This window comes from Rana temporaria, chromosome 8 (genome assembly GCF_905171775.1).
Source record: "Rana temporaria chromosome 8, aRanTem1.1, whole genome shotgun sequence".
NCBI classification, from domain to species: Eukaryota; Metazoa; Chordata; class Amphibia; order Anura; family Ranidae; genus Rana; species Rana temporaria.
Window position 1 is genome coordinate 37,426,539 of NC_053496.1, and position 23,778 is coordinate 37,450,316.

The 23,778-nt window shown below is 42.9% G+C and overlaps 1 protein-coding gene across 7 annotated transcripts in view; it reads right to left on the reverse strand.

Annotated features, from left to right (window-relative positions):
- Positions 1-740: 740 nt before the first annotated feature.
- VTI1A (vesicle transport through interaction with t-SNAREs 1A) overlaps positions 741-23,778 on the reverse strand; it is a 561,716-nt gene continuing 538,678 nt past the window's right edge. For 4 of the 7 annotated variants that reach the window (XM_040361617.1, XM_040361618.1, XM_040361620.1 and 1 more), the window contains one exon: positions 741-1,567. In XM_040361617.1, the coding sequence (XP_040217551.1) occupies positions 1,474-1,567 (94 nt within the window). In that variant the 3' untranslated portion in view covers positions 741-1,473. The remainder of the gene's footprint in view (positions 1,568-23,778) is intronic. The other 3 variants (XM_040361622.1, XM_040361623.1, XM_040361624.1) reach the window with 1 other exon arrangement.

Here is a 23,778-nt window from a genome sequence, read left to right on the forward strand (position 1 = left end):
TCGCTTGGCTGTACTTCCCCTGTGAATCACGATTATTCTGCACTCTTGTGACTCGTTTTCAGCAGGGAGCAGGCTGAAGCCCGCTGTCGGCTGATGTCACACAGCTGATCCAGGATCAGTGAAGATTGTGACAATGAGGGCCGTCCACATGCCTGGATCGACACTCGGTTTAGCCTCTCAGACAGTCAAGAACTGAGTATCAACTAAGTTTCATAGCTCCAGTTTATTATTTGCCAAGGTGGGAGTCACAAGAGTAGCCAGAATAGTTGGAGGGTCACCAGCCCCCCTCAACAGGGCTAAAGTGTGCAACATATATTTAAATGCTGACAATTGTTTATGTATATATTGCACCTTGTAGCTCTGATGAAGGGACTGGCGATCCTTAAAATGTGCTGGCTCATTCTGTGACTCTCACTTTGGCAAATAACAATCAACGGGACCTAATAAACTTGGTTGGCACTCTCACTTCTTGACCATTTTTTTTGCACAATGTGTGTGGGGGCAGCTTCTTGTATTCTCTACAAGGGGTGCATGTGACTGGGGGAAGCAGGTGCACAGTTGGGAGATAGGGACAGAGTGTTGTCGCCCTATAATAGGAAGTGACTAAACAAAGACCTTCATGGCAATCAGGGATTTTTTTTTAAAGAAAGCTGCAATAGGAATATATAATGTGAACACTTAAAAATAAGATATACATCAGTTTTGATTCTGCTGATGGTGAAATTGGGCAATTCAACCAGTGGAACTTTGACATTTTATTGTTTCTGTTTAGTAAATAACATGTTTTCTTAGTAATAAGTACAAGGTCCGCATGACACTGACATAAAGCTTGACGACGCACAATAAAAACAGGATAAGATAAAATTCACAAAGAAATGTACAACTTCACATCTACAAAGCTGTCAGGTTCATGTTCATAAAGATGATCAACCAAGAAGAGAATTTAAAGGCCAACTCGATTTTGAAACCGTTTACACGATTGCTGGTATGTTGAATCACATGCTGGCTTCTTACAGCTTTCAGGGTATCTCGTGTAAAATCTCCATTGCAATTCCCAGTTTTACCAAACCACTGTTGTCATTACAAACCCTAGTATGGTGTTATGCTTCTTGGGTGAAACAAACAGCTGAAAGAGAATGAATTTCATTATGGCGGTGTGGGAGGGACAGTGACACATACTAGAGCCTCAAAAAGATAGAAGAAGCCAGCTGGGATTCAACCTACTGCTCCAGAGTTGGCCTTTAAATCGCAACTGAAGTTTTTCCCAGTTATAGTTAGACAGGAAGGAAAGGGCGCTGGGTTACGGAATTCTAGTACAGGTTCCGCCAAGGGCACCTGTCGGAGGTTCCAGGGTATTGTTCCACAGAGCTCAGTCAGTGCAGGATGATGTTACGTAGTTACACCCCATCTAAATTACTCAGTGCACGCAACCCAATGCTCCGATCCCTGCCGCACAGTTCACAGAGCACAAAATCAGTGTCCGCGGAAAGAAAAATAAATTGCCAGAATGATGGTTATAAGGATGATGATTCCCAGGACGAACACCAGGAGACGATTCTGGATGATCCTGAAAAAGACAAAAAGAAATACAGAAAGCATTAGTTTTAAGTCTTAAAAAAAAGAAAAGGGCTATTAAGATGAAAAACAGAGACACACTGACAAAGTTCTCTTTTTTTAAAACGGCAAGCCCTGACTCAATTGTCCCCCTACTCCACAATGCCCAATTAATTTAGCTGTGGTTAAGGATTCCCGCCGAGTAAATTCATTGCCACCGAACAGGCAAGGAGCATCGAGACAGAAGCAATAATTGACATGAAAAAATATTAAAGCCATTCAAGCCAAATCACAAGGGTAAGACCTGACGAGAGAGCAACTTCCGCATGACAGGCTGTGGGAAGTGTCTTGGAAATTCTGCCATTTCTGGAGCATCGACAAATGCTGCAAATGATCAGAGGGAGACAGACACCAGCCGAGTACGAGGACAGATGAAACGAGTCAACTCGCCGACTTTCAGATAAAATATCCAACTCCAGTCTCACTTATTGGTCAGACTGGAACTGTTTTTTTTTAAACCTTTTATTTTTAATGTAAAGTAGAACCAGACAAAAAAAAGAACACCCAATGCAGATTTTCTTTCTGTGTTTTACGCGATACATCACACATTTACAATAAAAGGAATTTATATAATAAATGGAGTGATCAATGTCCAAGCTGTGGCAACAAATAAATGAACTGGTAAACTTGAGGACTCTAGCAGAGATCTTGGAGAACAACAGGGCAAAGGTTGGAGAAAACGTCAGGAGTGCGTTATCAGTGGGCAACATTATAGTCTACCAACCTGATGATATGTCAGGTAAATTAGTAAGAGGGAATGGAAAAAAAAAAAAACAATACAGTTCACTACAAAAGATAGGCTAGTAAAAGAGAAAAAAATGAGCATGTAGGAGTTAGAAAACAAAAAGTGTAGCTGATACCGAAGTGTATAAAAACAGACAAATGGAGGCCAAACATATCAGTACTGCTAAAGCACAGAAAGAGGAGCAAACAGCTACATTCAAGTATCCATTATTACTAGAGGGATCATTAGCAGGAAGAAAGAGGTCCCGATTCCTCTACATAGATCTTTAGTTATCACTAAAGGCATCACCAGGTGACAAAACCTCTCTAGGTATATCAGTGGCAAGCTGATAGATACTACAGGATCACAAAAAATAACCAAGTTATGTTGAGGAAGATCAGAATGTAACAAGTTATTTAGGCAATCATTTCTGTTCAATCCTCTCAGAAGTAAATTACATGAACAAAAAGAAGCTGGAGGATTGGTTCTAGAAGTGACAGTTCTATTTCTGGGTTTCTAGAGGCAGAGGACCTGGCTTGCTTAAAGTAAAGGGCCCTGCTGGTATTCATCCCAGAGTTCTTAAAGGACTTTGAGATACTGGAGGTATAGTCAATTTTTAATCAATCGTTTCTAACAGGAAAAGTTCCCCATGACTGGTGGACAGCTAATATTGTACCTAATCGCAAGGAGGGTGGTAAGGAAGTAGCTGGTAACTACAGGCCAGTGGAATAACATTTGCAGTACTAAAATTATGGGAATCTCTACTAAAATGGAGGATCATTGATCATTTAGAAATACAGTAATACCTTGGATGACGAGCATAATTCAGTCCAGAAGCTTGCTTGTAATCCAAAACTGGTCTATGCAGTACCGCATTTGGCCAGAGGTGTGTAAACTGAGGGTCTCTGAGCATCACCGGCGCCCCCGCACCTCTGGCCAAATGGGGTAATGCACACTCCAGCCGCTTGAATCCTGCTCATCTTGCGAGTCAGGGTTTAAAAAATAAAAAATAAAAAAGCTTGTATCGTGAAACGCTCGTAAACTGCTTTACTCGCAATCCGAGGTTCAACTGTACACTGATCATTGCAAAATGAGCAATCAGTGTAGTCAGGCAGAATTACAGCGTGTATCACTAGTGGGATCATCAGCAGGAGGAAGGAGGTCCTCATTCCTGTATATAGATCTTAAGTTATCACTAGAGGGATCACCAGCAGGAGGAAGGCGGTGCAGATTCCTGTATATAGATCTTTATAGCAAGACCTCATTTAGAATACGTGTCCTGTTATGGAGACCTCAATTACAAAAAGATATCGATAACATAGAATGAGTCCAGAGATGGGCAGCAAAATGATGAAAGGACTGAGGGAAAGAAACATATCAGGGGAGACTGCAGGAGCTTAATATGTACAGTCTTGAGGAAAGAAGGGAAGGGAGGGCAATATTGAAACCTTTAAACCAGGGGTCTCCAAACTTTTCAAACCAAGGGCCATTTTATTGCACTTCAGACTTTAGGAGGGCCGAATTGTGACCAACAGGGGAAGAAAATGTCATGGGCCCGACATCAGTGAGAACAAATATGGCCTCACGGTTGGTGGTCAATAGGAGGAGGAGTATTCCCCCTATTAGAAGGAATAGTATCCCATCATTGGTATTGGTGGACGATATAGCGCCCCATTGTTTTTGTCAGTGGGAGGAATAGTGCCTCTTATCAGTGGGAGGAATTGTGCCCCAAGGGCCAGATAAAGGCTAGCAAAGGGCCACATCTGGCCCTCGGGCCGCAGTTTGGAGACCCCTGCTTTAAACACATGAAGGGGGTGATTAAGGTTCAGAACAGTTTTTTCAATATGAAGCTCAGGTCAAGAACATTGGGACATGACCTAAAACAAGCAGGTGGAATGTTCAAAACTAACTTTAGAAAGTATTATTTATTTTAAAAAGAGTAGCAGATACTGGAAAAGATAGCTCATGTACGGTGACATGTGGTTGCCATCATCCCTTGAATCAATTGAAAAACTGAAAACCTCAGTATATATGGGATTTTTAAGGCAACAAAATTGTAAGTGACAACTAGGGTCATAAAAGATAGCCTACTGTCATTGGGCATGCAGTGACTTACAGTATTCTTTTGAAATGATTTTATTCCTGTTCTTTGATAGTTTGTACTTTTTTTATATAATTTTGATATAATTATGTATTGTAATAAATTATAAATCTTTTATGACCCTAGTTGTCACTTACAATTTTGTTGCCTTAAAAATCCCATATATTGTGAGGTTTTCAGTTTTTCAAGAGTAGCAGATACTTGGAACAGACATCAGAAGTAAACAGTAATTTAATTTTATTTCACATTCAATTCCCTTGATTTGAAAATAAGCTTATGTTTTTCTTTACATAAAAGCCGACGATAGATGTCCCAATCCAATACACAACCCAATGTAACAAACCTTTAGGGTGCAGGCAAAATATTACCTTTGTTTTAACATACTGAGACAAGAGCTGCCATTAAATGGTTCACTCAAATGTTCAACTGGAATTGGTAGAGAAACCTGAACTAGTAGACACAATCGGGTTGATTTAGTCAAACCGGAGAGCACAAAATCTGGTGCAACTCAGCATGGTAGCCAATCAGCTTCAATTTTGGCTTGTTCGAATAAGCTTGGGCATTAAAACCTAGAAACCAATTGGATTTTGCACTCGCCAGTTTTAGTAAATCAACACCAATGAGTATTCCAGTACCACTAAAGGGTATAGGAGGCCGCAAGGCAACAATAAAAATGAAAACTACGTACATTTCAGACTTGCTGGGCTCTCTTGATATCGGAAAAACAAAGTAAGAAAACCAGGAGAAGTGAGAGGAGAGCCTGACAGATTACAAGTGCTGAGGGATGTCTGGCTCCACTCTAGGAACACAAGTTCCTTGCACATCCTACAGGAGACTGGGGCCTGCAAGTTTGAAAATCTACCAGGAGGTCGTGAATGCTTTCTTCTATTTAAGTTGTACGTGTATTGAAGTCTTTAGAGGTCTGTTGACTCGGCTGTCAGTGATGGCGAACCTTGGCACCCCAGATGTTTTGGAACTACATTTCCCATAATGCTCAACTACACTGCAGAGTGCAAAAGCATCATGGGAACTGTAGTTCCAAAATACCTGGGGTGCCAAGGTTTACCATCACTGTGCTAGATCTACAAATTTGCTTTAACCACTTGACCACCGGGCCTATTTTGGCACTTCTCCCCTTCATGTAAAAATCTAAAAATTTTTGCTAGAAAATTAATCAGAACCGCCAAACATTATATATATATATATTTTAGAATACACCCTAGGGAATAAAATGGCAGTCATTGCAACTTTTTTTCTCGCACGGTATTTGCGCAATCATTTTTCAAACACCTTTTTTTGGGGAAAAAAACGGTTTCATGAATTAAAAAATAACAAAACCGTAAAGTTAGCCCAATTTTTTTGTATAATGTGAAAGATGATGTTACGCCGAGTAAATAGATACCTAACATGTCACTCTTTAAAATTGCGCACACTCATGGAATGGCGCCAAACTTCGGTACTTCAAAATCTCCATAGGCGACGCTTTACATTTTTTTACAGGTTACTATTTTCGAGTTACAGAGGAGGTCTAGTGCTAGAATTGTTGCACACGCTTTAACGCACGCGACAATACCTCACATGGGTTTGAACGGCGTTTACATATGTGGGCGGGACTTGCATGCGTGTTCGCTTCTGCGCACGAGCTACCGGGGATAGGGGCGTTTTAAAAAAAAAATGTAAATCAAATGTAAGCGGTGCGCCATCGCCACAGATATGAGATACATGTGACGCCCATATAGAGGGGTCTGGATAGATGGACGCTCCAATAGTGAAGGCTTAAGCCATAATTGGATGTTTGGAGAGTTACTGTATCTCCAGCTGGGAGAGTCACAGAGGACCAAACTCTGATTATTGTCTGCATGGAAATCGTAAGGGGGTAAGGAGCCTTAGCGCCTCGTATGAGCCCACAATGGCGACTTCCAAGACAGCAGAGTTGGAGGTGTCTGAATCTGATACGATTCAGTTGTGGGCATGCAAGAGCATCGTAGCAAAAAAAAAAACCAAAAAAAAAAATCTTCAGTTCTGCTTTAAAGAGAAACTAAACCCTCCTATCATTTTCAGCCAAGGAAGCTGCCATCTTGGCCTCCGTTTGATCTGGAACTGCCATGATGCTGCACACATGTGATCAGTTACGGCACCAGACATTTGATGGGTTGACAGCTTGGGCACAAGCAATGTGACAGTTACATTCCTGGCACAGAGCCAGAACTGTTAAATCGATGGGTTTAGTTCCACTTTAAGTGTGAATGGGCTCTAAAACTGCTTGAAAACAATTTGAATGGGTTATGTCTCTTGTGTTGATTGTGAACATAATGTACATGGGGTAAAACAAAATATGGTGTGCGGGAATGCGCAGCCATAGCAGTATGTGGATACGTCCCCTCTCGGAGGGAGTTGCACTGTGTGCGGTGGCTAGTTTTGTCGAAGACAATTAGCTAGGATGTTGGCGTTACTGCTGCAGCCTGACACTTTATCGAGTTACGTTTTTCTGTAAAATGAAAAGCGGAGACTCTGTGTATGGAAATGTTTCAGTGAACTGTATCGGGAAGGGCGCCGGTCGGACAGCTAGAGTAGGATTTGATAACCTGCTGGAGCTGATCCGCGAGACCTGAGATTGATTATCTGGAGAGCTGTGAGCCTCTCATTCATTACTAGTGTCAGCTGTATAATAGCAGCTACAAAAGTGTAATCGCTGCGAACATTAGCTAATAGCTTCTCACAACAATGGATACTAATACTGCGTAAATAACCCTCGCCATGCTGGGGAGAACGAAGTCCGATCACTTGTCCCGACATGCTGAGTGCGAGTGACTCCTATATCACTGTCAGCGGTGTGCGGAAAGGCAATAATGAGTATTTGTTTGTCGTTTTCCCTATATTTACAGCACCTTGTCATAGAAAGAACACTAAACAGACTATCAAACATCCTCAAAGTCCAGGAAGACAAATACCCACCGCGGTTTAGTATCTAGTGAATGTTGGCTTGGAACGGTATAAAACCCAAAAGCAAACATTTATTATATTGCAGATTACCAATTTTTAGATGTGATGGCTGCATTTGTTTTCTTTTTTTAGACTTTCATTTTTCATCTGGTGATCTGGTCAGTAATGTCTGGTACACACAATGAGATGATCGGGCGTCCGTATTTTTTTTTTTGCATGCTAATCTCAGATCGAACCCAAAAAGTTTACTAAAGTCACGAAAATTCTCATACGACAGAATAAAAATTTGGAAGTGATGAAATGTATTGTAGCGTATTTGTATTGCATTTTTGAACGACAACTGTACTGATTAAACGAAAATCATAAAGAATTTGTTTTTTGTACATGTCCGAGCGGATAATATTGGATGAACGGTCATGATCGGCTCTCGAAAGCTGTGTACTAATGATCCGATTATCGTACAATCGCTCCGAAAGCGGTATTTCTTGTACGAATTTATGATCATGTGTACGGGTCTTAAAGGGGTTGTAAAGGAATTTTTTTTTTTCATAATAAGCATCCTTTACCTGCAGACATTCCTCTTTTCACTTCCTCATTGTTCGTTTTTGCTCAGAAGTTGCTCTATTTCTTCTCTGTTCTGTTCACTTCCTGCTTGTCTGACCGTGAAGGGAGGGTTTACTGCGGTGGTCAGTAACGTGCTCACCCCCTCCTGGGAACTACATCTGTGTGGCAGGACGCTCTCTACTTGTTAGAGACTTCAAGGAGGTGTGAATTACTGGGCGTGCCGCAATTCATACTGGGAATTGTTGTTCTTACATGAACGAGCGATGCAAACCAGGAAGTGAATGAGAGAACAGAAACTAGAACGCCGGAGGTGATATAGATGAAGGAATTTAATAGGTATTTACTCGTTTTTTTAACAGAATCATTACACTATTCTGTCGGTCTACCTTGCAGACATTAATTTTAGGAAAAAAATTGTTTTTCTTTACAACTCCTTTAAAACAAAGTTCCACCCATTTAAAAGTCAGCAGCTACAAAAAGCGTAGCTGCTGACTTTTAATAATAAGACACCAATGCCGCATACACATGGACCGTTTTCATCAGACGAACCGATCGTGTGTTAGCCCCATCGTTTTTTTTTTTTCCCATCGGTGAAAAAACTTAAAACCTGTTTTAAAATTATCTGATGGTTAAAAAACCCATAGAAAAAAACCATCGTCTGTGGGGAAATCCATCGGTAAAAATCAACGCATGCTCAGAATCAAGTCGACGCATGCTCGGAAGCATTGAACTTAATTTTTTTCAGCACGTCGTTGTGTTTTATGTCACCGCGTTCTGACACGATCGGTTTATTAACTGATGGTGTGTAGGCAAGACTGATGAAAGTCAGCTTCATCGGATATCTGATGAAAAAATCCATCAGACCGTTTTCATCGAATGAACCGATCGTGTGTACAGGGCATTACCTGTCCCACAGCGATGCGGGCGTACGAAGCCCCGCTCTTCTCCGCGGCGCCGACATTCTAACTGTGGGCACCCAGCTGTGCCTTCAAAGCCAGGCTGGCACTCCGCATGCTTGTGACGTGTCCCGGAAGATTGCAAAGAGGGGGGAGAAGTGATCTTCCTTCCGGCACCACGGTGCCAGGGGAGGAACTGGGAGCTGGGTGCCTCTAAAAATAGGGTACCCGCTTTCCCCCCCCCCCAAAAAAAAAATGACATGCCAAATGTGGCATGTCAGGGGGTCATCTTCACTTAAAGTGGAAGTCCCATTTTTGGGCGAAACTCCCGTTTAAGTCTGTTGTAAACGCTATAACTTTTGCGCAAACCAATCGATAAATGCTTATTGCGATTTTAACAAAAATAGGTAGAAGAATACGTATCGGCCTAAACTGAGGAAAAAAATTGTCTATATATTTTTGGGGGATATTTATTAGAGCGAAAAGTAAAAAATAATGTTTTTTTTTAAATTGTCGCACTATTTTTGTTTATAGCGCAAAAAATAAAAACCGCAGAGGTGATCAAATACCACCAAAAGAAAGCTCTATTTGTGGAAAAAATAAGGACGCCAATTTTGTTCGGGAGCCACGTGGCACGACCGCGCAATTGTCAGTTAAAGCGTACAACTGTGCAAGACTGAAGGGGAGGCCGGAGCCCAGCAGTAAAGGGGCATTCCACCCACACTGATTCACTATTTGGTGACTTTGGTAAACAACATAAAGCTCAGCAGTGTGAAGGTGCTCATTCATGGGTTGGAAGTAAGGAGTTGAAATATAAATTTGTTAAACTAAAAATAGGGGCATCTCCCTTTACCCTCTGGAAGATTTTCATGACCAGGCCATTTTTTGTGATACGGAACTGAGTTACTTTAACTGACAATTGCGCGGTCCTGCGATGCTGTACCCAAATAAAATTGATGTCATTATTTTCCCACAAATAGATCTTTCTTTTGGTTGTATTTGATCAGCTCTGTGTTTGTTTGTTTTTTGCACTATAAACAAAAAAGACCAACAATTTTGAAAAAAAAAAAAAAGTGTACTTTCTGCTATAAAACATATCCAATAACCTTTCTTTAGAAAAACAAATTTCTTCATAAATTTCTTCCAATATGTCTTCTGCTACATATTTTTGGTAACAAAAAAAAATCCAAACAAGCGAATATATTGATTGGCTTGTGCAACAGTAATAGCGTCTACAAACTATGGAATATTTTTATTTATTTATATTTTTTTACTAGTAATGGCGGCGATCAGCGACTTATAGCGGGACTGGTATCTTGCGGTGGACAAATCAGACACTAACTGACACTTTTTGGGGACCAGTGACACGAATACAGTGATCAGTGCTAAAAAAAAAAATATGCACTGTTACTGTACTAATGATACTGGCTGGGAGGGGGGTTAACATCAGGGGCGATCAAAGGGTTAAGGCTGCATTCACACCTGGGCGTTTTGTCGCCTGAAGCGCGACGCTCAAATACGCTAGAGGGGAAAAAATACATTATTCCCTATGGAGATGGTTCACATCTCCACGCCAATACGCCTGAAGCTCAAACAAGTTCCGAACCCTTTTTTGTCGCGCAAATCGGGCGGTTTGTTCGTTTTTGAGCGTTTCCATTTCCCATAGAAAGTAATGGAAACACTTGATTCAAGCGACTAGCGCGACAACGAGCGTTTGCTACGTGCGTTTCATCGCTTTAATCAATAGAACTTTTCACCCAGGCAGAAGATTAAAAAAATCTACCAACATAGCAACAAGTGATGAAAAGATGATCATGTATCCTATTGGCTAAAATAAAAAACGTCGAAGTACAAAAACGTCTGACGACGCTGTATGCAAACGCACAAATAAGTATGAATACGCGCGACAAAACGCCGGAAAAAACGACCGCTGCTCAGGTGTGAATGCAGCCTAAATGTGTGCCTAGCCAGTGCTTGTGTACTGAGGGGAGGTGCTTTTACTAAGGAAAGGCCTGTGTCTGTCCCTTTGCAGGAACACAGAATGAATGCCATCTCTCCTCACAGGCCTTGTTTACATAGGCAGATCGCCGTTCTATCTGTGTACTGGATAACCGGTGGGTGCTGGCGGACAAGTCTGCGGTACCCATCGTGGGGCTCCCGCTGTGTGTGATCGCAGAGGGAGCGGGTTGCCAGCGGCGCGCCCCAGACCCGGAAGTGTCAGATCACATACTAGGGACGTGATCTGGCCCAGAGCGTCCGCCCTGCCGCAGTATATGTACGGTGGGTGGTCCACAAGTGGTTAAGCAATGCATTGCGCTAGTGGTTTGGGAATCAGAAGACTGGCTGGACAGAACTGGAAATTCTTTGGTCAGCAAAATGGATCATATCTATGAATTTCAATGTAGCTGTACCTGGTGTTTGTGAAGCCGCCCCTTACTGGAGGGTATGCCGAGCGCCCTCCATATTTGGTCTGGTGACTCCTCAGCATCCTTCCTGCTGGTCCTGGGGGGGTAAACCATGACAGGTCCTCTCCCCGATGACAGTGACAACCTCTCTATCCTCCCTGACAGGTTACAGAGCCGTCACATTTGCAGACACGTCTTCCGCAAAACTGCTTTAGTGTTTGTGTCCACGCTCCCAGCGGGAGATGAATGGCGCGCTTTGTCCTCATTTATCACTCAACGCTCTGCGAAGATCTGTGCGCTTTTCTCTTCTCCAGTCTCCAGCAAGGCCTCCATTCTGAGCCCATGACAGCTGATGGATTGGGGCGGCCGGCTGCTCATTACCATACACGGGAGATGCTGTGCTGGACAATTCCAGGGTCACAGTTTTTCTAAACGCTGAAGGGACCCATCACTTAACCTGGATTCTGATGGATAGCGGCTGGAGGATTCTGGGAAGTCTGCCTGTGCCAATACTTCCCTTTGGAGGAACGTGTCACGGAGCAAGCGCCGGCAATTACAGCTGAAGTTGGATCTGCGCAAAGTTGGCCTTCCCTGGTTCCTCCACCCCCCTCATCAATGGTAGTGAAATAAAAATATCAAAAATTAGATATGAAAAATATTAATTAAAAAAAAAAAACATTTTCGTTACATACACACAGTGATGTCATTACTGGATCTCTGCGCTCTTCAATGCAGCGCAGGCAGATCATGGCTGGTAGGAGGGGCTTACTTCTCTCAAGAGCCCTCAGCCTTCATGCAAGCGCACACTGAGTCTGATGGAGTCCCCCTCATTTCCTGGCTGGAGGACACCCAGCATTATCTGATCCTTTCCTACCCAGCCTGACTTCCCCTTGGTCAGCCCCTTTCGCTGTGGGCGTTACCAAGATTAGTCTATATCAGTGATGGCGAACCTTGGCACCCCAGATGTTTTGGAACTATATTTCCCATGATGCTCTAGTACACTGCAAAGTGCATGAGCATCATGGGAAATGTAGTTCCAAAACATCTGGGGTGCCGAGGTTCACCATCACTGGTCTATATGCAATGCTGTGATGTTTTCAGGAAGCACCCTGCTGGTCCCTCCCACCACACACGATCTTCCTGCATAGAAAAGCACAGAGACCCAGTAATTTCATGACCGATTCTAAAATGAGGTATGTAATAAAAACAGAATGGGGTTTCTTCACAATTTGCAAGTTGATGAAGGGGGGGGGGGGGACTAGGGAAGTCTAACTGTAAGCAGATTACATTTCAGCTTTAACCACCTCCCTCCATCTAGAAGCTCTGAAAGGGCTGGGAGGTGGCAGCGGGTATCCGGGTCATGTGACACATATTCTTGAACCTGCCCTGTATCCAGGTTACTTGTTTCCTGTTACCCTTGGGCCCCTGTGTGCTCCCAGGGTCCCCCCACCCTTCAAGGGATGCTTTGAGGATGGAGAGCAGGAGTAAGGCCTGGAAAATATGTAATTTACCGGCCCCTTCCTTTTCTGAATGGACGCAGTGAGTGATCGGTACCGGTGACTCACTGTGTCCATTTATAACTGAAGTATAGGAAACCATGTTTACTATGCCTAAATGTGTGAATGAACTGGAAGCTCTGTACAAACATAACGGGAAAAAGAACCCGCTCCAGGTGTCTGGTTCACAAAAAATCTTCTCCTCAAATGATGGCGCTGGCTCAGTATGCAAAATAGCAAATAATTCAATCCGGATGGCCGCACTCCAACAACGATTCCTTTATTGGTTATAGTTGTACCTATGTTTTGGTTACACAATCGTACCATCTTTTATAATAATAAAAATAATTTGTAAACAAAAAAAAAAAAACATACAGCAAAAGATCCAATCAACAGCTGACATGTTTCACACTGTAACGACTTTCTCTGATATACTCAGTATGCACCAGTAGTTACGGTGTGATACATGTCAGCTGTTGATTGGATCTTTTGCTGTATGTTTTTTAACCAATAAAGAAATCGTTGTTGGAGTGCGGCCGTCCGGATTTAATTATTTTCTCTGTACAAAGCTATTCCTATATATTCATTCTGTGCAGCTGATTGGCTGTCACAGCGGTCACATGATTGGAACACTCCTGATCACAAGTACGCACCTGGATCTTCCTGATCCCTGCACGCAACGGCTTCTTGAAGTTAAAGCCCCCCCTTCCCCCCAAAAGGCCGATGCTAAGAGGTTAATGATTACACTCAGGTGGGCGAAGCAAAACATGTCAGGTGGTATGACTCTGACAGAGACTCATGGGTTGAGGCCCTTTTCATGTCTACACTAGGCTGGCTGGACAGGAGTGCAGCACTTTTATTCTTTTTAATTTTATTCAGCTTTTTTAGAGCATTAACCACTTAAGCCCCGGACCATTATGCGGGTAAAGGACCTGGCCCCTTTTTGCGATTCGGCACTGCGTCGCTTTAACGGACAATTGTGCAGTCGTGCGACGTGGCTCCCAAACAAAATTGGCGTCCTTTTTTCCCCACAAATAGAGTTTTCTTTTGGTGGTATTTAATCACCTCTACGGTTTTTATTTTTTTGCGCTATAAACAAAAATGGAGCGACAATTTTGAAAAAAATTCAATATTTTTTACTTTTTGCTATAACAAATATCCCCCAAAAATATATAAAAAAACATTTGTTTCCTCCGTATTCGTATTCTTCTACATATTTTTGGTAAAAAAATTGCAATAAATGTTTATTGATTGGTTTGAACAAAAGTTATAGCGTTTATAAAATAGGGGATATTTTATGGCGTTTTTTTTTTTTTTACTAGCAATGGCGGCGATCAGCGATTTTTTTTTGTGACTGCGACATTATGACGGACACATCGGACACTTTTGACACATTTTTGGGACCATTGTCATTTTCACAGTGAAAAGTGCTATAAAAATGCACTGGTTACTGTGAAAATAGCAGTTAAGGGGTTAACCACTAGGGGGCGCTAAAGGGGTTAAGTGAGCCCTGATTTGTGTTTCTTACTGTAGGGGGGCGTGGCTGGACGTGTGACGTCAATCATCGTCGTTCCCTATGACCGGGAACAGACGATCAGTGACAAGCCACAGAGAAGAATGGGGAAGGTTTGTTTACACTCACCTATCCCCGTTCTTCAGCTCCTGTGCCCCGATCGGGTCCGCAGGTCCCACGGGCGTGGTCACGGAGCTTTGGACCGGGTCGCGCGCGCCACCCACGGCTGGACACTTGAAGGGCAACGTACCTGTACATGCTTGTGCCCACCCCTGCCATTGTGCCGACGTATATCAGCGTTAGGTGGTCCTCAAGTGATTAAAGTAGGTTGAAATCCAATTACCTAAAGCTTTTTAAAGTTTTAACATATTAATGTCGTTTCAAACATTATTTTCAGTAGGTGCTTTAAATCTGCAGCTTCCATTCCAATAATCCCTGGTGACTTTGCCAGGAAGGTCCTTGCTCGGGCACTTCTTGTAATATGGCGACTACACTGTGCCTCCAAATGTGACCCTGCGTTGTCACTTCCACTAGAGATTACAAGTGGTTGTTTCAAAGCACGTTATACAGGCATGGTCCACTGTTGTCACCATCTGGAAATGCCAGCTGAGAAATCTCTTGCACCCATCACTGGAGTCCATGTAGACAAGAAGTGGCTGCAGGAGATCAACTACACTGAGATGCAACAAAGGAAAAACAAAGGTAACTGTGGAGGATACAGAGAGAAAATGGAATGTCCTTCAGGGGGTTAACGTCTCGACTTTAATTCTTCATGGTCCTCATAACTTGAGGTGTAGCAGTGGGGGGTGTCCTTTGCTTTCATACTTTGGGTGGTATTGAGCTTCATGAAGGGTGCTGGTAGGAATACGTATTTAATATTGAGTTTCAGCCACTTTGGAAAACGTTGGGAATCAGACAAATTGAATCTCTGCAGTGAAATCTTCCTTTCTGGACGAATCTCCATTTTCTGCCGCGTTCGATACTCAGTAATATTCCTCCTGCACAGTGGGCCTGACATCCATTTCACCAGTGGGATGAGGGCCTGAAGGCATCTCTACCGTTCATTTACCAGACAGAAAATGGGAGGGAAATGAGCCTCATTCCAGGTCTTCTTGGGAGAGGAAACAAGTTTGTTTTTGCAAAAAAACAAACAAAAAAAAAACAACCTTTGTTAACGCAGATCCTGTGCCGCGGATAAATGATCAGCCGCTCGACACAGGCAACTGGGGCTGCACATTAAAAAACGCCTAACAGCCTGTACCTGTGCCAAGATTGTGGGTAACAGATGCCGCCGAGGTAGATGTGGTGCCACCTGGAAGGACTAATTGAAAGCCTGTTTTCTAATCGCACGGATCCCAATCAAAGTCGTGTTTCTAGGAATCTGTAAATGCCTGGCTGGGACGGCACATGTGATGAAGGAAGCAGATTAATCCTTTAAAAGGGGATTATGTACAAAGCCTTCAGCTGCAGCAAAACTGGTTGACCAATCAGCAGTTATCACCCATCTATGCCTTAAACAACTGAAGTGGTTTGTCGCGATGCGACAATACAATAAAGGGAGCGACTGCGATAATCTGTGGTGGAAACGAAAATAAATAAAAACTGCATATCCAATACTAAGAGGCATACAATATTTATAAAAACAGTGAACCTGACATTCTTTGACTGCAGGTGAATCTTTGGGGCACATGTTTTCGCATGATAGTGATTGATTCACCACTAGTGAATGTTTGGTGAAAGTCACATTCACTGCTTTATAAACGTCCATTGTAGTATTATCTGATAAATGTAGTGTAACTACAGCCAAACTTTTTGTTCCAGTGACGCCGGAGTGGAATCTAAAAGGCAGTTGGTCTTCACCTGAGCTCCTTAATGTGGAAATGGGCCAGGAACCATATTGATCCCAATTAATTTTACTGCAAACTGGCACCAGATGTCAGCCCTTAGAATCGCCCCATAAAGGGGGTTGCTGGAACAGAGAGACAATGGTGCAAAAGCTGTTCACAGGGCTTCAGATGAGAGAATAGCCAGGTTCAAGCAGAGGTCTAGGTATGCAGCAAGCAAGAGCATAATCAGGTCGGAGCAGAGGTCTAGGTAGGCAGCAAGCATGAGCATACTCAGGTCGGAGCAGAGGTCTAGGTAGGCAGCAAGCATGAGCATACTCAGGTCGGAGCAGAGATCTAGGTAGGCAGTAAGCATGAACATAGTGATGTTCAAGCAGAGGTCTAGGTTGGCAGCAAACATGAGCATAGTCAGGTGGGAGCAGAGGTCTAGGTATGCAGCAAACATGAGCATAGTCCCGGTCAAGCAGAAGTCTGGGTAGGCAGCAAGCATGAGCGTAGTCAGACCTGAGCAGAGGTCTAGGCAGGCAGCAAGCAAGACCGTTGTCAGGTTAATCTGGATTGGCAACAGGCAACTACTCTTTAGCTCTCTGGTAGCTGTTGATAAGACACAACACCAGCCATTTTAAGGGCTGGAGCTTAAACACCCCTCTGGTCAGAGGATACATCTAGGATCAGTAGCGAGAAAGATGGAAGTCCTGGCAGTAATTCTGCAAGTACCATTGGAAGCTTTGAGTGGGAATTAGCAAATGCTATTGGACGTCCTGGCATCAATAAAGCGAGTACCATTAGAAGTCATGGCAGGTATTTAGTGAGTACCATTGAAACTCCTGACAGGGATTCTGCAAGTACCATTGGAACTCCTGGCAGCGATTATGCAATTAGGAGTTCTGAAAGTCTTGGCATGCATTCTTATTATACCATACCAGGATGTTTTTGGAAAAAAAAAAAGGGTGAAAGGGCTTGTAATATTCCCCCCCCGAGTCTCCAATGGAGGTTTTCCATCACTTCGTCCGCCTGTCAACAGAACAGGAAATGAGGTGAAAGTTTTCCAATGAAGTTTCAACGAAGAACCTAGCTTCCTGCATTTTGGAAAGATCTGATTGTAGCTACCATCATCTAACACCAATGTGGAGCTGTCATGTTACTGATGACCCCATGACTCCGGTCATCTGGTTCTAATGCATCCATTAGCCTCCTGTTTCTAGCACAGAAGTGACAAACCTTCTGACACTCCGTCTTTCAACCACGACCATGTAGACCCTCAGGAGTGTCTAGAATTACGCTGAAGACATCTCCTCTTCTTTCTCAGCTGGAACAAAGTTTTATTGTTTGCTTTTTTGTCATGTGTCAATCCTTAAAGCTTGAGCTACATGGCCAACTTCCGATCTTGTTCACTCTATGCATGATTACCATAACAGGGCTTCAAAAAGAGGGCTTCATCATCTCCACAATATGTAGAGTATAAGATGGGGAAAGGCTGCAAATGTATCACTACAAGAAAAGATCTATAAAAATGGTCACTTGAGCTTTGGCTAGGGAAGGTATTCATTACATGGATCTTTGGGAGATTTAGGACCTTTGTAAAAGTTACAAGTCGAACTCCAGGCCAAAATGTTTTTGGTTAGAACAGGAAAATATTTGACGTTCTGTCAAGTTTTTACAGCCGTCTGTGTCTCCGCCAAGGATTTCCAATTTAGAAAATGATTCTGAATATTCTTTTTGGCATTTGGCGTTGTCCAGTCAACATAAGGATAGCCGATAAGCAGAAAAAGTCTGGCAGAGCACAAGTTACCGATCACCGATACAGATAATGTACCTACTTGAAACTTCATTTTTTTTGTATCTTTTTTTTTATAAATGTAAAAAAGAGGGCAAATACCCAAATACGATATTTAACACTGTTGTTGATAAACGAACGCATCAATATGGAAGGAGTAGCAATTCTCAAGGTGCTCATCAGATATTTTGGCTCTAATTTTGCCCTTCATGTGGTTCATACTTGAATATAGTTGCTCACGAATAGAGGGGCTGCCGAAAACTGATAACATAAATAAGGCTTGATTGTGAAGAATGGGAGTCCGTAAAGGGGAATTTTTGTTTTTCTAAAGGCAAATCCACTGTGCACTGCAAGTGCACTTGGAATGCAGTTGCTGTAGATCTGAGGGGGACAGGCAAGGAAAAAATTAATTTTTGCTTGTACATGATTGGATAATAGAAATCAGCAGAGCTTCCCCTCATGTCAGATTTTCCCCTCCAGATCTACAGTGACTGCACTTCCAAGTGCAATTGCACGGCACTTGTAGTGTACAGTGGATTTGCCTTTAGTAAAAGTCACATTTTTCTTTGCCCATATGTGTTTGCCAAGTGTAAACGCATTTTTAACGAAAATTCCCCCCCCACCAAAAAAAATTAAAATCAACATTTTTAAGTACGTTTTTCATAGCCTGTGGACCACAGGTTGGGCGCCTCTGGTATAGGAGATCCATAGATATGGCTGCCATCTGCACTTATGCTTCTCCCTTCCTCCGTCACCTCTTCCATAGCTGTTGAAGAACGTATCGCAATAAAATTCTGCCACCCTACAGAAAAGTAGTCACTTGATAGATGAGTTTTTTTTATCTTTATTACTTTGAAGCAGCAGAGATAATATTTTTTAGGGTAACTGTGTTGTGTTCCACCCCTCAGCCTCTAGAGTCTAGCGGTCTGCCAAGGGCAGAGTCTTCAGGGGAAAGTAGAGGGATCCTAGGGGGTATGGCTATATGTCTTCTCTTGTAGCATGACACATTTAGAAAAATCCATCTTTGTAAGACTGCCCACCTAGTGCACACTAGCCTTTGTAGCATATATGTTAGTAAAGCCCATGTACTGTATATTTCATTGTGCCTCTCCAGTAATACTGTGCCTTTAGTAACTGTGGTTATAAGCCAATATAGGTAATGCTGCACTTGGCTGCATGTCTAGTAACATGGTTTCTCTAGTAGCCTACGCACTGGCTCTAACTGCATCTTTCCAACGTCATCTTTATGTACCAGCAGAGCAGAGATGGTGTTTGGGACCTGACCTGTTGGAAGGAGGGGCTAAAAGTGCCGAAGGGTCCATGCCTACAGACTCTTTATCTATAAATTGGGCCCTGGTTATCGCCCAGAACTCAGAGAAGCTCCTCGCAGTCACATGTATCCTGGAGATATAACAGACAACCAGACTGTGAAACAGCCTGGTTCGTGTTTGTGTATTGTAATCGCAGACGGGTTATTAAATAAACATTGCCCGTACAGTTCTTTCCTTTAAAGTGCAGAACGCTGATAGAGAGCGTAGCTCAGGGGGCATCGCTTGGCTCAGACCGCTAGAAAAAGAGTGGGCACTGATTGAACCCATCTGTACGGGAGCCAACTGCCTTGTCACCGGCAGACACAGCCCGTGGATTCTTCAGTGTACCGGCCGCCAGAGGTGGGGGGTGGGTGGAACAACCCCAGAAGGTGATACAGGAGCGAGAGCAGAACATCATCCAGAGTACAACTCCAATCCGTCAGGCCTGACACACGTAGCATAGATCAGCATGCACAGCGTGTTTACAGAGTAAATAATTTAAGAAAGAATATACATTTGAAAGAAGACGCCCATTGGAACAGCCGGGACTAAAAAGCCTCGGGGCAAATCCTCGTTCATTTGCATGCTGAATTTTATTAACTTTGTGTATGGCTGCATTGAAGAGCTTACCTTTCAATTGAAGGAACTGCGGAAGAGAAATATTAAATGTGTCTGCAGGATTAACCCTTGCAGAGCCGAGGGCATGACATTGCGGACTGTAAGTCTAAGCATGCTCTGTTGTAGCAAATACCCCTCAATCTAAGCCTGGGGCAACAACGAATAAGGCTGGGCCCAAGTCAAAGGGCACCCAAAACTAATAGCTCAGTTTTAAAGTCAACATTAACCCAGGCACCCAAATCTCAGATACATTTTAACACATTACAAGCCTTTTTCCTTTTCAAAGTACATTAAAATCTGCAGCTTTCAGTAAAATACTGCCTGGTGATGTTGCAAAGAATGTCCTGGTTAAGGCACTTCCTGTTATAGGGTGACAACAACCTGTCCACACATTATTCAGGCATAGTACATGGCTATCACTATCAGAAGACCCACCCTAACAAAAATGACATGCCGCTACTACTGGAGTTCATGCACACAGAAGTGGCTGTAAAGAGGTTGTAGGTACCAAAAGTACTGAGATGCAACAAAGAAAGAAAAGAGATAAAAATAAGTATTCTTTTAAAAGAAAACAGCAAATACAGAGTGCACACAGCAAACTAAATGTCATTCAGTGTGGAGTAAAACTTTTTACAAATACCTTGCAAGCTGGCAGGCTATTTACTGCAAAAGATACATAACATGTCTCCTCTGCAATAAAATACACCCACCTACCTGCTCACAGTCCTTTGCGGCATATATAAACTGAGCTGCACATGCGTAGCTCAGCTTACATCACCGATGTGGTCTCTGTGTGTGTGCCAGGATAACTAACACCTGCCCATGTGCAGAACGTTAGGTCACCCCGTACCAGCCAATGAAGATGCCTGAATACCGGCACCATTGGGGGACCTCTCGTGGGCTTCAGGCCATTAGTGAGGAGGTAAGTATAGTGACTTTAGTTCCACTTTAAATCCCATGCAGCCATTGCTGGAATGCTGGTACATAGGAAGTGGCACTGAGATGTAACTCGGTGATTTTATTTTTTACCCCTCGACTCCTGGGGCTTTTGTATCCCTAAATCCTCTTGAATCTCCAAGCACTTTTTTGATTTTTTGCAATGTCTTGGCTCCACGCATTAAATTAGCTTTTGTAGTCTATCCTAAGAGATTATACATTGGGGTTGATGTACTAAAACAGGAGAGAGCAAAATCTGGTGCAGCTGTGCATTTAAAACCAATCGGCTTCCAGGCCGAATCTGAAGTTAGAAGCTATCATGCACAGATGCACCAGATTTTGCACTATTCTGTTTTAGTAAATTAACCCCCAATGTTTTTTTAGGCTTTATTCGGTAGCAAATTTGGATATATATAATTGTATTTCCTTGATCTTTATTTGGATTAAATAGTAAAAAAAAAAACATTTACATAATTTGCAGCCCCCCTCCCCCCCATATAAATAAAAATATAATAAACATAAAAATATAATCAGCAAAGTCTGATCATTAAAAAAATATCACATTAGTGTGATTTTTATGTAAAGTAGCAGAATGGTAAAGCACAAAGCGGATGTAAGCGTTTTACGTTAAGAGCGTTGCATTCCTCTTTCAAAGATGCATTATGATACAGACAGGAAAAAATATTTGATTTGAGTAAATTATTAGTGTAATATTAAGATAGGATTAAGTCAGGCTGAGGAGGGCAAAAATGTGTAAAACAACAACTTTTTTTCAAGTTTGCAATTGTTAAATCACATTGCATTCGCTTATGTGAGCATGTAATGCTTGTGCAGTAAACACAAATGTTGTGTATGGTAGAAAATATTTTTATTTATTATCGAATATATTTATTTATTTTAGTATATGTTACTTTTTATTATTAGTATATGCATTATTTTTATATTTAATATACAATAATATAATATAATGTTATATTATATAAAATGTATACATACATTCACATACAGAGATACGCTACGCCGCCGTAACTTACCCGGCTTTAGTTCGAATCCATAAAGATTTTGCACCGTAAGTTACGGCGGCGTAGTCTATCTCTGGCGGCGTAACGGCGCGTAATTCAAATCGGCGATTAGGGGGCGTGTTTCATTTAAATGAAGGGCGTCCCCGCGCCAAATTAACTGTGCATGCGCCGTCCCTAAATTTCCCGCCGTGCATTGCGCTAAATGACGTCGCAAGGACGTCATTTTTTTTAACATAGACGTGAATTACGTCCATCCCGATTCACGGACGACTTACGCAAAAAAAATTCAAAATTAAAAATAAACGCGGGAACGACGGCCATACTTAACTATACGCCACGAAACACCAGCTTTAACTATACGCCGGAAAAAGCCGACTAGAGACGACGTAAAGGAATGCGCCGGCCGCTCGTACGTTCGTGGATCGGCGGAAATAGCTAATTTGCATACTCGACGCGGAAAACGACGTGAACGCCGAAGAGCTGCATCTTAGTTTCGAAGGCGTACGAAAGACGTAAGCCTGTCGGATATAACCCAGATGCCATTGTATCTTGTTTTGAGGATTCAAAACAACGATACGACGCGGGTAATTTGAAAGTACGACGGCGTACTCGCTCTGTGGATCTGCCGCTGTATATTTATGAGGCCCCGTACACACGAGAGGATCCATCCGCTGGAATTGATCCGCGGACCGGCTCCAGCGGATAGATCCCCTGGTGTGTACAATCCAGCGGATCTGTTCCCGCGGATTTTTATCCCCTGGGATGGATTTCAAGCGGATAAAAATTTGAAGACATGCTTTAAAATCTATCCGCTTGAATCCATCCCAACGGATTGATCCGCTGGTCTGTACAGACTCACCGGATCAATCCGTCCGAATGGATCCCCCGCATGCGTTGTAATGATTCGACGCATGCGTGGAATTCCTTATATGACAGCGTCGCGCAGGTCGCCGCGTCATCATCGCGGCGACGGCGCGACACGTCATCGTGATGGGATTTCGGCGCGGATTTCGATCCGATGGTGAGTACACTCCCTCGGATCCAAATCCGCGGAAATCCTCGAGAGGATTTATCCGCGGAAACGGTCCGGTGGACCGTATCCGCGGATAAATCCTCTCGTGTGTACTAGGCCTTAGTTTATTTTTATTTATTTTTTCTTCATGCAATATTTGGGTTTGGTCAGTGAATACCTGATCCAGACCCCCCTACCCATGCAGCTCTGCCTGAGCCTCTGTACTTACAGGATTTGCTATAGCCTCCCTTTACACATTATTTATGTGACACATGAGGAAGCTCCTAGGCTTAGTGGTGGAACGCGGTTGTCACCAACAGCTGTCGGTTTCAGCGCCATAAGCTAATGGGACCCACAGGTAGCCATTTTTAAATGGCGGTGTGATAAAGTCACTGCTCCAGTTTGCATCTACTTTAATCAAATTGCAGAAGACCATTATTGTTTCGGGTTCTTATATCTAATTTGGGGATTGTGACTGGTGAGATCTCCCTGACAAAGTTCCCGATTGTACTCCGATGCAATGGGTGAGGCTTATATGGCATGTCACACTTCCTCTGCTGGAATGTTCATGGGGTCAAATGTATCATTACATGATCCAATGCAGATGCGATGAAGAATGCAATTGCAATAGTGTGACACCTTCCCAGTCCAAGTGGTAGAGGGATGGAGACAGGAGCTTCATAGGGAAGGTAAAGTCTTAACATTTTGTGTAAAATATGAATGAAGTGTACATGTGATGAGGTCAGTGTCAAGGTGTATCAAAGCCCAACTCTAGCTCCGTCAACCCCCAGTCATGTACCACCCCCACCTCTTCTTTTTATTTTATTTTATTTCTTTTTTTAGAAAAGTTGGCATACAGACCTTTTTTTCAGCTTCCATTTGTCTAGTCTAGCATCATGCAGGGCCCTTCTCCTGGTGGTACTGATCTAGACAGTTTTTTTTTGCAGAAGTCCAGTCCAACTTGATGACAAGCCCCCAGAAAGTGTGTCGCTAAATACCTGGG